Source organism: Orycteropus afer, unplaced genomic scaffold (genome assembly GCF_000298275.1).
Source record: "Orycteropus afer afer isolate SDZICR_OR568_19922 unplaced genomic scaffold, OryAfe1.0 scaffold00031, whole genome shotgun sequence".
Lineage (NCBI taxonomy): Eukaryota > Metazoa > Chordata > Mammalia > Tubulidentata > Orycteropodidae > Orycteropus > Orycteropus afer.
In genome coordinates, this window is record NW_006921618.1 from 2,977,545 (window position 1) to 2,991,080 (window position 13,536).

The 13,536-nt window shown below is 45.5% G+C and overlaps 1 protein-coding gene across 1 annotated transcript in view; it reads left to right on the plus strand.

Moving 5' to 3' along the window:
• The window catches only part of PAX7 (paired box 7), a 133,118-nt gene extending 124,392 nt beyond the window's left edge, over positions 1 to 8,726 (plus strand). Inside the window, exon 9 of the mRNA XM_007935635.1 lies at positions 8,611 to 8,726. Within this exon, the coding sequence (XP_007933826.1) occupies positions 8,611 to 8,726 (116 nt within the window). The remainder of the gene's footprint in view (positions 1 to 8,610) is intronic.
• The last annotated feature ends 4,810 nt before the right edge of the window (positions 8,727 to 13,536 follow it).

Sequence of the window (13,536 nt, forward strand, 5' to 3'; positions counted from 1 at the left end):
AGCCAAACTCTTCAGCAGCTGAGTCTACCTCCTTTCCCTGGGCCTCTCATTCCCCAGGGACCATTACACCTTCCATTCCTGCTCTTGGCCACTATCTGTCCATCTGTCCATCTCTCTCCAACCCTGGGGGAGGGCAGGGGGCCAGGGACAGAGCACACAGCAGATTAATATGGCCCTGGTGTTCCCAGAGGCCAGGGCTGTACTAATGATGGGGCTGATAGAACGCAGAAGTGTGAAAAGAATTTTAATAGATCTGACAAGTCTAATAAGAATTTGTGTCTAGAAGGGTCCTCCTCTGGGGCCGCGGGCTGACGAGGCGCTGACGGCTGAGATTTGTTTACTGGTTGGCATCGCTGCCACAGCTCCTGCCAACTCCCGATTAATCTAATTTGAGATGTTTAGAGCCCAGGCGTGGGCACGAGGCAGAGGAGAGTAGACACAGAGAGACAGAGGGACAGGAAAGACCATCGACAGAGGCCATAATGAGAAATCTCACAGCCCTGTCTTCATTGGCCCTTCATCTTGACCCCAGGGAGGGGTAGACTCTGTAGCCTGTGAGGTGCCTTTGAAGTTGGTTAGGTCATTGGTAAAGTTTGTTTCCTTGGTGTTTCCTTGCTCATTTTGATGGGGCTTGGGGCACCTCCTATGCACTGGGCCATGGGCTGGTAACTAGGGAAGACTAAAGAAGAGGATGAGACATGCGGAGTGATTAGAGGCATAAGTAGGACACATGCAGGATCTTCCATCTCCCGTGCTGTACGTGACTCTAGTGCATCAATCTTTCTGTGCCTCAGTTTCCATGCTTGTAAAATGGGAACAACAATACCTAAAGTATGGGCCTGTTGAAAGAATTAAATGACTTAATGCTCCTTCATTATAGCACCAGGCAAGTCGCCTGCAAAGGACCTCTTTCAAGTGCCGAGGAGCAAAGATGTCTCCTTGAGGACTAATGTGCACCTGGCATAAGCCATGATACTTTCAATTGCCTCATATGCATGTTAGAGCTGGACAATGAATAAAGAAGACCAAAGAAGAATTGATGCTTTTGAGTTGTGGTGCTGGTGAAGAATGATGAAAGTACCATGGATTGCTAAAAGAACTAACAAATCTGTCCTGGAGGAAGTGTAGCCAGAATGCTCCTTGGAAGCAAGAATGGCCAGTCTTTGTCTCACCTACTTTGGTCATGTTATCAGAAGGGACCACTCCTTGGAGAAGGAGGTCATGCTTGGTAAGGTGGAGAGTCAACAAAAGAAGGGAAGACCCTCAACTAGATGGATTGACACAGAGGCTGCGGTGATGGACTCAAGTATAGCGGGGATCACGGAGCTGGCGCATGACCAGACGGTGTTTCATTCTGCTGTACGTAGGCTCACTATGAGTCAAAGACAACTTGACGACACCTAACTATGACAACAACAACAACAACAACAACAACAACAACAATGCTCCTTCCAAGTGTATGTTGGTCATGTCAGAAGGGACATGGTCCTGGAGGACATCATGCTGGTAAAGTAGAGGGTCAGCAAAAAAAGGGAGGAAGGCCCTCAATGAGATGGATTGACACAAGTGACTGCAACCATGGGCTCCAGCACAGTAAAGATTGTGAGGATGGTGCAGGGACTGGGCAGGTTTTCATTCTGTTGTCCACAGGGTCACTATAAGTCAGAGCCAATTTAATGGCACCTAACAGCAACAACAACAAATGTCCACCTAGCATCATGTAGGTGTTCAATACAAGAGAAATCTCATTGCATTGTTTTTGTCATTGTTGTTTAAGGTCAACTCTTTATCAGCTATACTCACAAACTTCTCTGTAGAGGTATTATCAGAATATCAGAGTTAGCATGGTGTGGACTAAGTATAGGAAGGCAGTAGCTTCCTGGAGCATAGGGGAAAGGCATCTTTCTCACATACCTTGCACAAGTCACATTTCCTAGAGTAGAAAATGGAACCAATGCAGAATTTGGGATGTAGAGTGCCTCATTCACTCTAAAGTGGTATGCACATTCAAGGGAGTGTTCTATAGGAAGCTGCTGGGCCAAGCTCATGGGGGCCAGTTAGGAGCTGGCATTAGGTTGCCTAGAGTTGAATCCTAGCTCCACAACTTATGAGCCATGTGGTCTTTCAAGTTACATCATCTCTCAGAGCCTCGGTTTCTTCATCTGTAAACTGGTGGTAATAATACTACCAGCCTTATAGAGCTGTTGTGAGAATTAAATGAGGTAATGCACACAAAGTGCTTAGACAAACAGAGTGGCATAGAGCAAGCTCTTTGTAAATGTTAACTCCTCCTAGTCTTATGCCAGGAGATTTGGAAGACAGCTACTTGGCCAACTGACTGGAAGAGATCCATATTTGTACCCATTCCAAAGAAAGGTGATCCCACACAATGTGGAAATTATTGAACAATATCATTAATATCACACCTAAGTAAAATCTTACTGAAGATAATTAAAAAATGGTTACACTAGTATATTGACAGAGAACTTCCAGAAATGCAAGCTGGATTCAGAAGAGGATGTGGAAAGAGGGATATCATTGCTGATGTCAAATGGATCTTGGCTCAAAGCAAAGAATATCAGAAAGATGTTTATTTGTATTTTTTTGAGTATGCAAAAGCATTTGATTGTGTGGATCATAACAAATTATGGATAACATTGAGAAGAATGGGAATTCCAGAACACTTAATTTGTGCTCATGAGGAACTTGTACATAGACCAGGAGGCTGTCGTTCAAACAGAACAAGGGGACACTGCATGGTTTAAAATCAAGAAGGGAGTGCATCAGGGTTGTATCCTTTCACCATACTTATACAATCTGTATGCTGAACAAATGATCTGAGAAGTTGGACTATATGAAGAAGAACATGGCATCAGGATTGGAAGAAGACTCATTAACAACCTATGCTATGCAGATGACACAACTTTGCTTGCTAAAAGTGAGATGACTTGAAACACTTCCTGATGAAGATTGAAGACTATAGTCTGCAGTATGGATTATACTTCAACATAAAGAAAACAAAAATCCTCAAAATGGGACCAATAAGCAGCATCACGATAAATGGAGAAAAGATTGAAGTTGTCAAAGAGTTCATATTACTTGGTTCTACAATCAACATCAATGGAAGCAGCAGTCAAGATATCAGACATCGTGTAGCATTGGGCAAATCTGCTGCAAAGGACCTCTTTCAAGTGCTGAAGAGCAAAGATGTTTCCTTGAAGACTAAGGTGCGCTTGACACAAGCCATGGTATTTTCAATCACCTCATATGCATGTGAGAGCTGAACAATGAAAAAGGACGACTGAAGAAGAGTCAATGCTTTTGAGTTCTGGTGTTGGCGAAGAATGCTGAAAGTACCATGGACTGACAAAGAACAAACAAATCTATATTGGAAGAAGTGCAGCCGGAATGCTCCTTGGAAGCAAGAATGGCCAAACTTCGTCTCACCTACTTTGGTCATGTTGTGAGAAGGGACAATTCCCTGGACAAGGATATCATGCTTGGTAAAGTGGAGGGTCAACAAAAAAGGGCTAGGCCCCCAACAAGATGGATTGACACAGTGGCTGCAACAATGGGCTCAGGCATAGCAGGGACTATGGGGCTGGCACAGTACCGAGTGGTGTTTTGTTCTATTGTGCATAGGGTCACTATGAGTCAGAGAGGACTGAACGGCACCTAACAACAACAACTTAGTCTTTTGTGTGTGTGTGTGATTGGGGTGAAGGTTTACAGAGCAAATTCACTTTCCATACAGTGGTTCACATATACTTTGTCTCATGACATTGACCACAGTTTACCACAATGCAACAGCTCCCCTCCCACTTCCTCCCCATAGTTACCTCATCCCTGTGTCCATCCCTCCACACTCTCCTGCCCACTGAGCTGTCTCCCTGTGCATAAGCAGCCCTTCTTTCTCTCATGATTGTTCTCTCCAAGGAGTGTATCTACTTGAGGTAAATGTTCAACTCATATGCCTGTCTCTTTTTTTGACTGGAAACCACAGGTGTGGGTTTAATTCCAGATCTGAAGGGCAGCTAGGGGCCATAGTCTTAGTGGTTCCACCAGGCTCTATCAGACCAGCAAACCTGGTCCCCACCTTTTTTTTTTCTCCAAATGATTTTGAGTTTTGTTCCACATTGTTCTCCCTCTCTATCAAGGATCTCCTACATAGATCCTCTTCGAAGTGGATGACAGTGGTAGCCGGGCACCATCTAGTTCTTCTGGTCTCATAGCTGTATAGGCTGCAGATCGGATGGTGTACCAGTCTCTAGGACTAATTGTTTCCATGAATTTTGGTTTTCTTCATTCTTCTTTGCTCTGGATGAAGAGAGACCCATCGTTGCATCTAGATGGCAGCTTGCTAGCTTTTAAGATCCCAGTCGCTACTCACCAAAGCAGGAGGTGGAACAATGTTTTGTATAGTATGTTATGCCAATTGAGCTTTATGTCCCCTGCGACTATGATCCCAAGCCCACGGGTTCAACTACTCAGTCCCTCTGGGTAGCTGGCTGTGACCAAGCAGTGACCACAACCTTCCCCCTTGTCAGCTCTACTACACACCTGGGAATTCTGATCATTCACATAAACTTATAGGACCATTGTCTGCCAACCCTATATATGATCTTGGATACACTCCCCATTTCATAGACATACCTAATCATTCAACTTGTCCACCCATCTATCCACCCATATACCCATGTTAGCCTTCACTGACAATGCAGTACTGTATGTACAAAAGGGTTCATATTTGTTGTCTGTACCTCCCATATACCTCCCTATGTCTTTCTCATCCTTAATGCTGCCATATTGGTCACTCACATTTAGTACATTTCCCTTCTCTTCACCCAAATCAATACTTATCTCTATCTCTCTAACAGCCTTCCCTCCCCTCCCCTCTCACCCCTGGTAACCAACAAAGAAAACTTCCTTCTATAGATAAACCTTTCCTTAACTTTTACAATAATGGACTAATACAATATTTGTCATTTTGTGATTGACTTATTTCACTCAGCATAATGTCCTCCAAGTTCATCCACGTTATGCGGTGTTTTGCAGATTCTACATTATTCTTCAGCGTTGCATAGTATTCCATTGTGTGTATGTACCATAGTTTGGTTATCCATTCCTCAGTTGATGGACACCTAGGTTGTTTCCATCTTTTGGCTATTGTAAATAGTGCTGCGATGAACATGGGTGTACATATGTCTGTTCTTATCATGGCTTTCACTTCTTACTAGGTATATACCTAGTAATGGAATGGCTGGGTCAAATGGTATTTCTAATTCCAGTTATTGAAGGAATCACCATACTGCTTTCCATAATGATTGTACCATTTTATAGTCCCACCAGCAGTGTATCAGATCAACCTAGTCCTAATGTCACTCTCACAAATGAGACTACCGGAAGCCCCGGTGAGACTGGCTCCAAGGAGCAGAGAGTGGTATGGCCAAAGCTACAGAGTCCCCCCAAGACCAGACGTGGGAGATATCCTCTACCCCCATCCAGCATAAGGGGAAGACCCAGGCAGAGTAGGGCCTGGCCACAGGATCCCAGTCCACTGACTGGGAGCCTAGAATCTACATAGCCTCAGAGGGAGGCTGGCAGTGCCACAGGGCTCCGCTCAGGCCCTGTGCAGGCACCACAAGCTTTTGTTATTCACCTTGGGGCCTGGAAACTGAGGAGCTCAGGATCTGAACACCCTAAATAGACCTAAAGCATTGGTGTGTCCTTTCGGAATCGAGGAGGCCATGCCCTGAGACCTCTGAATCCAGCATCTTAAAGGGTTTTATCTCATTGGGTCCTCAAGAATTTGCTGTTAGATGCCATTGAGTAAGTTCCAACTCATAGAGACCCTATGTACGACAGGGTGAAACATTGCCTGGTTCTGTGCCATCTTTACACTCGTTTGCTGTGTTTGAGCCCATTGTTGCAGGCACTCTGTCGATCCATCTCATTGAGGGCCTTCCTCTTTTCCATTGACCCTCAACTTTACCAAGCATGATGTCCTTTTCCAAGGACTTGTCTCTCCTGATAACATGTCCGAAGTAAGTGAGACAAAAGCACAGTGCTGACCACTTGATATACAGTACTTTTTAAATCCTCAGCAGCTCTGGGGCATCAACAGGTCTTCAAATTAGGTTTTATTCTTATTCCCATTTTACAGTTAAGGAAACTGAGGCTTGGAGAGGTGAGGTGTCATGCCCAAAAGCATACAGCTAATAAATAGCAGATGTAGGGTTTGGACCTAGATCATTTGAACAACTAGGCAAAAACACCTCCCATGTCTCAGTTATTGGTCCAGACCAGCTGTCTTCCCTGGGCTTCACCCTCTGGCCATACCTATCACATCCTGCCCGCCCCCCCACCTGTCCTGGACAGGACCTTCCTACCCTGGAGAAGCATGTAGACTGTTGCAGGGTGTGTTGGTGGGTGGGTGCCAGAGTGGGTGCTGGGCTAGGCCTTGTGATCCCCAGTCCTGTGCTCTTTCCATCTCTTGCCTCTGCATCCTAGGTTCCCAGGAGGTTGGTGTAGCCTCAGCCAGAGATCCAGTTTAGGAGGCAGCACTCTGTGCTTCAGGAGGTCTTGGTCACATGCCAATCAAATATTTGCTCAGAGCTGATCTCTGCTGTTGCCTTAGGGAGGCACGAGTAGTTAGAGTCAATATAACACACCCCTACATACCGGCCCAGTGATCACAGTTGCACATACACATGCATACACCATGTTTGGATGAGAACACACCTTTATACAATACAGACAGTCCCCAGGTTATGAACAAGATCTGTTCCTAACTCTCTCTCTCTTTCCTTTTTTTAAAAATGTTTATTGTGATTTGGGTGAAAGTTTACAGAGAAATTCATTTTCCATACAGCAGTTCACATACACTTTGTCTCATGACACTGACTGCAGTTTCCCACAATGCAACAGCTCCCCTCCCACTTCCTCCCTATAGTTAGCTCTTCCCTGTGTCCTTCCCTCCCATGCACTCCTGCCCTCCCAGCTGTCTCCCTGTGCATACACAGCCCTTCTATTCTCCCATGAATGATCTCTCCAAGGAGTGTATCTACCTAATGTAAATGTTCAGCTCATATGCCTATCTTTTGTTTGGCTGGAAGCCTTAGGAATGGGTTCAATTCCAGACCCGAAGGGCAGCTAGGGACCATAGTCTCAGTGGTTCCACAAGGCTCTATCAAACCATCAAAACTGGTCTTTTTTTTTTTTTTTTAAATGATTTTGAGTTTTGTTCCACATTGTTCTCCCACTCTATCCTGGATCCACAGGTCCCACTATCCATAGATTCCCCTCTGAGTGGTTGACAGTGGTAGCCAGGCACCATCTAGTTCTCCTGGTCTCATTCCTAACTTTCTTTTAAGAATTTGTAAGTCAGTGGAACATGTGTGTATGGTTCTTATTTAGTACAAAAGAAGGTACTCTGATGGTGCAGTAGTTAAAGCACTTGGCTGCTAACCAAAAGGTTGGTGGTTTGAGCCCACCAGCCACTCTGTGGGAGAAGGGTGAGGCAAGTAAACCATGGAAACCATATGGGACATTTCTATTCTGTTCTATAGGGTCACTATGCATCAGAATTGACTGCATGGCAATGGATTTGGTTTGGTTTTAGTGCAGGAAAAGGCTCAAGATCTATTCAATGATTTAAAAGCTGCATGTGCAGCAAGAGAAGGTGATTGTTAAAGTGAATTTGTTGTGAGCAGGGATTGGTTCAATCATTTCAAAGTGAGGGCAAATTTAGATAAGGTTAAAGGGCAAGTAGGAGGGTTCCGTAAGTCAGATATTCTTAACTCGGGGACTGCCTGTACCTGCACAGACATTCCCATTGTCTGTTTGCACTGGTACACACATCCATGTGCAAATATTGCTCATGTGAGTGCCCATTGCTACCTCATGGATAGTCTTATTTCCACTGACACACACACACACACAAGTGCATACCACTCAGGTAAACACACACACCCAGACTCTGATTCCTCTCCTTGGGTGACCAGAATTGACTAGAGCCATAGAATGTCAGCCCCATGAATGTCAGCATCCTGGTGCCTCCTTCCCGGACCATGCAGTTCACCTACAAAAGTTGCTTTGGCTTTCTGAGCCAAGAACATTGCTTTGAGTCTTCCATAAGCTGAGTTCAGAGTTCAGAGTCCAGAGAAGGTAAAAAGATCCGGCCCTCGTTATTGCATTGGCTCAGTGGGATTCATCGAATGTCCCCCAGACTGGGGATATGCAGAGAGCCTTTTGGGAAGGTAGATTGCTTTTACTTCACCCAGCAACGTGAATACCCTTCTGTAGCTTACCACAGAACCCATGAGACAGCAAGGCAAATAATAAGTGTTTACTAAATATTTCCTGAATGTTTGGATAGGTGACAGAAGAAGCTTCTTAAAGAGATGAATGGATGAGTGGATGATGGATAAGGGGTGGATGAGTGGGTGGATAAGTGGATGAATGGGTAGATGGATGAGTTGATGTATGATGGATATATGGATATATATGATATATGGTATGATGGATATATGGATGTGGGGTGGATGGAAGAATAGGCAAAAAATAACCATCATTTCTAGCAGTCTCTCTCTCTCTCTTTTTTTTTCCCAGCTGCTGTCGATTACCTGGCCAAAAACGTGAGCCTCTCCACACAGCGTCGCATGAAGCTTGGGGAGCACTCTGCCGTGCTGGGACTCCTGCCCGTGGAAACTGGCCAGGCCTACTAGGGCTACTTGCCCCAGCCCAAGTCCAAGCCACGTCCTTATTGACCCTTAAGCCTCCCAAACTCAGTCCTCTCATTCCCTGGGGTCCCAATAGACCAGGAAAGGGGCCCCATTCCCTTCTCATAGCCAGCCCTCTGGAGATGTGCAGCCTAGTCTGTGCATTCACCTGTGGTTAGGAACCTGACGTGACCTCTTCAAAGTCTGTCCCCTCATTTTCTCCCCAGGAGGGTTTCTGGTCAGGCTGCAGTGCTCCACCACCATTTGAATCCTTTTTTGGCCTCTGTGTCATCTTGGGCATGGAGAATAGAAGCTCACCCTGAATAAAGCACCTTGGGCATCCAGAAGATGGTGGTGCCTGAGACTAGGTCCTGGGAGCCTGTAATACTTGATAGCAGTTGGTGCTCTGGCCAGAGGTAAGGGTGAAGCTCACAGGACTGCTCTCAGCTAGAAGTGCTGGGAGTTGGCCCTCCTAGCAGGGCCTCTGAACCAGGGTCAGAACAACAGCCCTTTCCTTTTCTGAACACTGGGAATTCAGCAGCGAGGGGACTGTAAGCCCTGGGGTCCTCCCAGTGGAGTTAGCAGGGTTACAGTCATACCTTCCCTAGAAATCCTGAGGACTTCAAGGCCCACCCCCCATACCTACTAGGCTGGGAGACAGGAAGATAGGAAGGACTTGACCAGGGAAGTTGGTTTCACCAGCCGTTGGCCAGACCTAGGGTACAATGAACCAACCCAGGCATCTGGAAGCAGAAGACTCAGACTGAAGCCCAAATGCCAACCTCATAGGGCCTAGGGACCCAGCATAACCTTTCAATTTCCTTATTGATGGGATGGGATGGGGCTGGGATCAAGTGTTGAGGACATGTGAGTGAAGAGGCATAAGGCAGGTTGGAAAGGGGTTTTCTTAATGGAATCCCTTTCCTTGTGGGTGGTAAACCTTTATTTCAACTCCATGCCTTCAAATTCACACCCTGTGGAGTTTGGATTTCTCACAGAGCTTCCAGTGGAGAACTGATCCTATTCTGTGCTTGTCTAATACTCTAAGAATAGGGTCTCCATCTTCCCTTTAAGTCACTGGGGGTGCAGAGAACTTCTCTCAGAGCTTTGGATGAGGTTCTCGGGCCAGGCAGGATCGCTTGCCTCAAAGACAGAACCACCAGTCCCCCTGGCATATTGGTAGGGGGCATGTCCCTGCCTCACCTAGAGTGAGATCTTTCTATACTAATCCTCTCTCCACGGAGGCCTTTGTCTCCTGCTCCAGCACAACTGGGCAGGGGCAGATGTGACCAGTTTTCAAGCAGCCACCCCTGGGCAGAGGGTGATGCCAGTGGTTCCAGAGAAAAGGGAAAAAGCACCTTCCTTGACCACTTCAGTGACTTTCTCAAACTCCATTCTATTTAGGAGCTGTGATCTTTGGGGGATGGTTCAAATCCCTGATTATTCCTCCCTTGGAACTTATCACCATCTTCACCTATTTGTCAAAATTATATTCGTCTTCACTATCAATGCAATTATAATCTACCCTTGGATCACCTTTATCAAGTGCTGCTGGGTAAAAGGCACTTGTGATGGGAGACACAAACACTGAATCCACAAAGACTGGACCAAATTGCTTGTCCTCACCAGGGCACTTGAGGCTGTCTCCCTGCTCAGTCCATGCCTCTTGCCTTCAGCCAACAAGACATTCCTGGAGTGAAGGGCTACTGCTTTGGGATTTGTCCTGAGTTCCTCCATACACAGAGGTGGCCAGGGCCTTGGGGATCTGGACTGGCAAGATACTAGACACCTTCCTGCATGGATGTCACCTCTGTGACAGATACTCTCTTGCTTCTCATCTCCGGACTTAAAATGTCAAGCCTGTCCTGGACCATATCCAGCCAGGGTGGCTTGTATCTTTGGTTTAGAGGAACTTATTAATTGGGGACAAGCAGACTTTTTGGTAGCAGAGGACACCCAGATATGTGGCCCATCAAGGTTTCAATTGGAGCATCCACTGCAGGAGTCTTGGTTCTTCATGTTCTGGACTAAAAGGAAGACTGTGTTGTCTCTTGGTAACCCACTCCATGCTTTTGTAGCTATCATGGCCAAGAAGCTTTTCCTTAAGATCAACCACAGTTTTCATCCACATTCCTTGAATGGTCAATCTTTTCCCCCCAGAGTTCTGGCTCAGAACTCCTTATACCCTATGTTACTCAGGAGCAGGGATCTCAGGCAGATGACTTTAAAGCTATCCAGCTCCATCCCCAGGAGGTGACATTCCAATGCTAGGACGAATCCCACATATCTGTACTCTACAGTAAAATGAAACTGAGACCTGCTTGGGAATAAACCAAATGATTTCTCATTGGGTCCCATACCTCTAGATTTCTCCCATGCCACCATCTTGGTATAAAATCGGACTTATTCCTCTAGAGGTCTTACTGCCCCCACCTCAGAAAGAGACCATTGACCCAGACAGATTTTCCCTAAAACCCAATGTGTTAAGGTGTCCAGCCAACTCAGTCTATAAAATTCAGTCTGTATGGACAGCTTGAAACTTCACCAGAGAGATGATGTTGGACAAGAGGTGCAAGGCCTCAAACTGTTGGGGGTTGACCATAGCCTGAGAAAGAAGGCCCTAATCCCAGAGGCCAGGCTGGCCAAGAGCAACCCCCATCCATCCCTGTAAATAGAGTCTGTAGCAAAATAAGAGCTGTTTCCTCCAATTCATCACAAGTAGCTGTTGGTCCTACCTGTGGGGGGCCCCCTCTTCAACGCTCATTGTACAGTAGTTGGAAACTTGGTGATGTGCTGTTCGTTTATAGGAAGTTGAATTTATATATATACATATATATATATACTAAAAAAAGAAAAGAAAAAACCCACAGTGCGTGTCGTGCTAGGGCCAGGGACCATCTTAGGGATATATCTGCATATCGTGTGTTTCAAATTATACATTCCAAGATCTATTGGGTTCTTTCATTTTTGATGCTTTTTTTTTTTTTTAAATCACTTGATATTTCTCTCTTGCTATGAAAAAAAAAAGAAGTAATGTGTAAGAACCAAGCTATGCTTTTATACTCTTATTTTTACTTGATTTACTCTTTGCCGTTCCTTTGCCAAAGGAACATGAGAGAGCAGAGGAGACAGAGAGATAGGGGGATGAGAGGAGAGAAGAATGAAGAGAGAAGTTTGCCTAGAAGAGAAATGAAAAGGTCAGATTTCTAATCTAACTATGGACCAAGAACAGGACAGGACCAGGCTTTGATTATTCCATCAGGATCCAGCATCGTTGTAGATGGAGCTGGTGAAGCATTCTGACTTTTGGATCCTGGAACTCAATGGAATTCCATGATTGGCCAACTGAGAAGGCATTCATCCTCTGGTACTTCTCTCAGGTGGATGTTCTCTCAAGCTCCTTGATATGCCCTCTAGTACTCTTTCTGAGGTAGACAGGTCTTCTCTCCTCCCCTCCTACAGAGGCACCAAACCAAGACCAAATGGGGGTACACTAGCCACCATCTTGAAATGCTCAGAGACATCTGTACTTAATAATACTTCTTCTGTTGACTCTCAACATGGCCAATCTCCTACCTGGGAAATATTTACATAGCACTCTAGATCATTCCTTCTTCCTAGTAACTGCAACGTTGTTGCTTCTGCGTGGAAGTGAGTGTGTATGCATGAGTGTGAGTGGCGTGTGCATTTGGGAGTGAGGTTGTGTGTTTAAATATAATCACACCATAATTTATTCAGCTATATGGAGTAGTAGACTAGAAAGAGAAACTGGTATTTGCTTTAACTACCTGCTGCTTGTAAGCGCTTCCTCTGTAACTCAGGCGTAACTGTTACACATTAAAAGAAATTAAAAGCATTCTGAAAGTTCTGTGTGTTCAGTTGATCACCATTATGTGGCTGCCCTAAAAAAAGATTGACGGGTGACCCAGAAACCCTTTGACCTAATTTAAAGGGTCAGAGTAGGAACTGCATTTCTCTTGAACTCGACTGTGTCCCCCACTGCCAAGCAGCTTCTAAGCACAAGAAGTAAAATGTCAGTTGCCATTGAGTCAGTTCGGATTCTTGGTGACCCCGTGTGTTGCAGAATAGAACTGTGTCCTGTAGGGTTTTCAAGGTTGTGACCTGTTGAAAGCAGATCACTTGGCCTTTCTTTTGAGGTGCCTCTGGGTAAGTTCAACCTTCCAACCATTCAGTAGTAGCCCTAACATTTGTGCCACCCAGGGACTCCTAGGAACAGAGTAGATGCTTAATCTATATTTGATCTACACATGCTGTTGCTTAAGTGCCTCACTGAGCTTGTGGGAATAGGGCACTGTCAGAGAATGAGCTGAAACCTCAGTTCTCTCTCACGGGAACAAACTTTCCCTGCTGCTAAGTCTAGAACCCTCTATGGCATGGAATCAGAGAGGTAAGAGAGAGCTCAGAAGATTACATATTGCTATAGAAGCTAAGCCTGATAGACTTCTCAGGCTGGTGAATTATTGAGAGAGAGCTCCCAAGAGAAATCTGTACGGGAGTGAAGGAAGCAAGGTAGGGTATGGTTTCAACTGGCATCTGGCTTCACACTCAGCTGTGGGAAGTTGTGGGGCCTGAACTGTAGCACAGAGTAGTCCTGCCTTGAGGCCAGGGGCATGGCCTTTTGTACAGCGGTATCGGTTGGTCATGGAGCCCTGGTGGCACAGTGGTTAAAATTAATGCTCAACTGATAACCAAAAGGCTGGCCATTTGATCCTACCCAATGGATCCACAGTAGAAAGACCTGGCAATCTGCTCCCATAAAGATTAAAGCCTTTGAAACCTAATGAGACAGTTCTAC